The sequence below is a fragment of the Citrus clementina genome, unplaced genomic scaffold (genome assembly GCF_000493195.1).
Source record: "Citrus clementina cultivar Clemenules unplaced genomic scaffold, Citrus_clementina_v1.0 scaffold_9, whole genome shotgun sequence".
Taxonomy (NCBI): domain Eukaryota; kingdom Viridiplantae; phylum Streptophyta; class Magnoliopsida; order Sapindales; family Rutaceae; genus Citrus; species Citrus x clementina.
Window position 1 is genome coordinate 3,518,609 of NW_006261964.1, and position 4,732 is coordinate 3,523,340.

The 4,732-nt window shown below is 36.0% G+C and overlaps 1 protein-coding gene across 1 annotated transcript; it reads right to left on the reverse strand.

Annotated features, from left to right (window-relative positions):
• On the reverse strand, positions 1-1,766 carry LOC18031277 (G-type lectin S-receptor-like serine/threonine-protein kinase LECRK4). The gene is made up of 2 exons (XM_024180137.1): positions 935-1,766; positions 1-713 (listed from the first exon to the last, which is right to left on the reverse strand). Exons 1-2 carry the CDS (start codon positions 1,764-1,766, stop codon positions 1-3), a joined length of 1,545 nt encoding a protein of 514 aa, XP_024035905.1.
• Positions 1,767-4,732: the final 2,966 nt, after the last annotated feature.

Genomic DNA, 4,732 nt, shown 5'->3' on the forward strand with positions numbered 1-4,732 from the left:
TTATTCTTTCAAACTTCTAAAATGGCTCAGAGTTTCATGATCATCACTCACAGTGGCTCCTAAATTGCCAGTTCTGACACAATACAGAACCCAATCTGTTAAAATCATGCCATTGGCCAGCGTTGGTTCATCAACTCGATGCAACTCTGTGTGCCTTTTACAAAAGATTATCTCAAGCAACATGACTCCAAAGCTGTAGACATCCACCTTAGCTGTAACTGGGGCATTTCTGAGCCATTCTGGTGCCATATACCCCATTGTTCCCCTTATCATGGTGCTAGTTCGAGTTTGATCTTTCTTCAATAATTTTGCAAGCCCAAAATCAGCTATTTTAGTAATATAATTGTTGTCAATAGTAATATAATTGTTGTCAAGAAGAACATTCTGCGGCTTTATGTCACAATGAATAATTTGGGTCTCACACTCTTCATGCAAATATAACAAGCCTCTTGCAATCCCAAGAGCAATTTCAACTCTTTTATCCCATGTGGGAATTTCTTGTCTAAACAGGAAAGCAGATAGAGTTCCATTCTTCATGAGCTCATAGACCAGAAGTTGGTGATTCTGCTCAATACAAAAACCCAATAGCTGTACAAGATTTTTATGGTGAGTACGACCAATAACTTGGACTTCTCTCAAGAAACTCTTCTCACCATCTCCAGTCACCTTCTCCAGCTGCTTTACAGCAACTTCAACCTCTTGACCATCGAATACTAAAACCCCACAATAGACAGTACTAAATGCTCCTTGGCCAAGTTGTTCTTGAAACCATTTGTTGCTTCACGCAACTCCTGGTATGAAAACACCTTCATATTTATCTCTGGCGGTTTTGGTTTTGGAGATGGTTGTACACACATGTAAGGCCGTGTGAGAGGATGATAATAAATGACAATGCTTCCAAATAATAAAGCCAACATTGAGCATGATAAAAAACCTGCTAGCAGGACAACCCTGGATGGAGAATCATTGTCCTGACCTTGGCTGTTATTAATCTTGGGAACTTTGATAAATGCCGCCATTTTATTAGTAGATGGATTGCTTCTTCTAGCATTCAACAAGGGCATCTTCTTCTTAAGACAAACTACTTCCCTCCAAACACCAGCAGCACAGAAACAATCATCCATCACTGCCTTCCTGCATTCATTTACATCTGTTGTTGTGATTCTGGCCATATCTCTTAAATCACCATTAGGGATATCAGCATCATCAATTGCTTCAACTGTGAAATCTGCAGGTGAAGATTTTGTGTCACAAAAATCCACTAAAACGTCTGGGTAGCATCCTTTGGAGGGACTGTTTGGATCAACTGGTGAATATCCTCTCAAGCACTCGCAGGTGACTTCTTTATTATTATCTGAAGTGCAAAATCCAAACACCCCACATATAGTATTCACTGTACAAGGTTCTGTGATGGCCTCCCACACAACAGCCCATCCATTGCCATCTCGTTTATTATGAACCCATTGTTGGAAATTTCCATGGTCACTGATTGTTGCTCGGTGGTAGTAATCTTCAGTTGGAGTCGGCACTTGTGTTGTCATAGGGTATCTGATAGTAGTTTTGTTACGAACGTACAAGAAAGATGTACTTTGGTTGAATATAAGGCTGACATTTTGGTCCCCTCTGGTACTCGTATACCAATAAGCGGGATCAGCAAATCTGAAGGCAGAGAGAACAACATTACCATCCATTTGAATCTCCAAAACAAACCGTCCTGTTGAGTAGTCAACTGATCCATTAGCATTGGAGTATAGCTTTTGGCCCATAACCAGCTCTTAGCCTAACAAAATAGTATCGGAAGGAAAATTGAAGCTTTGCCAGATGAAGTTGGAGGAAGAGTCGAGCAAAACAAAATTGCCACTGTCTTGCATTAAAGCTGAAACAGTTAATGTCCCATTGTAGATTTTGAATTGTGTACCATTTGAATGTGTGAGAACAAGTTGGCCGGTGACTGTCAGATTGATGGACGATCCAACTTGAGCTGGGTCATCTCGATTTGCTGACCAAACAAGTGTTCTCTCTGAGATCTTATCAAACCAAATTCCAACAAGAAATAGACCAGAAACAAGGGGGTAGAATCCAAAAGCAAAATCACCAGAAGTTGATGGCCATGTAGAATTAGTGCCAGCAATGATATTGGAGCCCAACTCAATATTGTTAGTGGTCATTTGGGGAAGAGAACAGAATGAGAGAAAAAATACAAGAGACCAAATAAGGAGGATGCTTGGAGCCATATGCACTAAGAGAAAGTTATCAGTCAGAACAAGATAATTCCGAGACTGAAAAAGATCTTGAAAACACTATTATTGCACAAGCATTTGCATTATCAAACAATGTCCGGAACCGTCATCCTATTTGAACAATCATGGAGTTACATCAAAGTCAATGGATTGGCTTGGCTCGGCTCTGGATAGAGATCTAATAACACTATACTAAATAAGTCAAAAAAAAAAATTTCTATGCATTTTTATTATCAGTGAGATGTTAGGAAATTGATAGGTGAAATAGACACGCAACTAAAGTGAAATTGAGAAATAATGAGATAACAAAATCATACAGGTATACCAAAAATTACGTGGTTCGACTTTTAGCCTACTTCCATAGACGAAGACAGAAGAAAAATATTTTACTAATGAAAAAGAGTTACAAATATTGTAGTATTTTAGCTCATTTTCTAAAATTCTAATACACCCAAACTCTCAAATCACTAAACTCTTCTTAAAATTGATTTGAAGTGGAAGAGAAAAAACTTGATGCTGACGACGGAAATGAAACCCCTCCCCTCTTTTTAATTAAAATAATTATTTTTTTCCTTCCCCCTGAGCGGTGCAGTACCTCTTTTTATGTTGGAGAAAAATTAGTTTTTAAAATTTTAATAAAACCTTTTAGGACCAATCTCATACAATATATAAGAATTCGTAATCTAAAAATCGTACCTTAAAATTTTGAGAAGATGAACAATCTTTACTTTTTTCGTTGAAGTGATTTAAGCTCTCAGATCACGAACTGTCACCACCACGCTTGTTAGATCACGATCCGTCACCAATGATCTTCTAGGTTATAACTCAGGTTTGATCTGAACTTAACGTGTGAGCGCCTTTATCACCACTATAAGCAACTAGCACGAGAAAAATTTTCTCTCTAATTCAAAATTTTTCTCTCAAAATTAGAGAGAAATTTTTTTTTTCTCTGATTTGTATAAAGTGGCTGCTCTTGCTTTTTTTGGGAGAAAATAAGTCCTTTTATATATCTATCTAGTGGAAACTCTAAGTTCCATTTTTTTATATTATTTAATTTTATTAAATCAAGTTTGATTTAAATTAAAAATAATAAACTAAAAGTAACGCTACTTCTTTCTTATCATAGGGGCTCACCTTGTAAAATCACACAACGCCCCTTAAACACAAGTATATTACATGAAGTCTCCCACTAAATAATATATTTAGACTTTTAACTCAAATAGCTAGTTATCTTACTTATTAATCCAGTAGTGGTGCAGTCAATTAAATGAGTTAACCCATGGATCATTTGGGAACATATAATAGTGGCTATAATAATTAGGCCTGTAATTAAACTAGCCAAATTATTTAATTCTAAATCTACTCTACTAAAAGATTGGAACTGGCCTCCATAATTGTATGCTAGAATAATAATTCGTCCTAAGCCACATCGATTTCTTTACTGTATAATCATTTGTACCATATCGTTAATTAAATCGATATCTCAACTGTCCAATCAATTTAATTACATATTATTCCTTAATACTTACTAGTTTTCTCTAATAATCATTTTCAATATACTAAATATGTTGACATACTTTGGCCAAAGAATTCTATGATCAAGTGCAGAAAACTCATCAAGAGATGTGTTGTACAAATTCTATATTGTTAATCTATAACTTCAATACTCATAATTGCTCTCACTAAGATACCGGGTAATCTAAACCACAATTGTGTGTCGTGCTCATTGGTAACTCAAATGAAATAACAATTACAATCATGAAATAATAATTAACTCAAGATTAAGATTACAATGAAATCAATGCCTATGAGATTTAATAAGTCTGACAGCCATTTCAAGGTTAATTAAATTTCATATGTGATCTAACTCAATGTAGTCAAACTACATCAGTAAATTCATACGTGATCAAGACAAATCATTCAATGAATTTACTATAATCTAAACATAAATTGAGTGCCCAACTCTATTTATGTCTTCTGTGAATCCATATAATGATCACATAAATACATATAATATGATTCAACGGACCTTATTCAAAATATTTATGTAATTAAAAACATCGTAAATATTTTATTAATCAGAAAATAAATTAATATGCTTTAAAAGAACACATAATCCCAATATTTTATTCTTTTCCTCTTTTTTTTTCTTTTGTTCTGATCAAAGAAGGAAGCAACGCATCCTTCTTCAAAATGGGTAGACCCGCCTTTTTGAAGGGTGGTGCCTGCATGCCATTTTTGTCATGAGAGACTTAGGAACAGTAATGGCAAGTCAACTGTCAAGCCCACCCTAACAGTGACCTTGCTCGAATAGTTGACAGCAATGTAGTTAGGACTAGGGAAGGCAACTAAACCCGGACCCAGATCAGACCCGGATTGAACCCAGAAAATCCGGTCCTGGTTCAACCCGCACCGGCATAGTTTTTATCCGGAATCCAGATCAATTTTTGACAACCCGCATTTTCCCGGTCCGGATCCAGTTTCAGGTGAAC

Excerpts from the sequence above, each read along its gene's own strand:
- LOC18031277 (XM_024180137.1), bottom strand. The coding sequence starts at position 1,766 with ATGGGCCAAAAGCTATACTCCAATGCTAATGGATCAGTTGACTACTCA. Across the intron at positions 714-934 it reads CAGGGTTGTCCTGCTAGCAG|TATTCGATGGTCAAGAGGTT; the intron begins GTTTTTTATCAT and ends GTGGGGTTTTAG.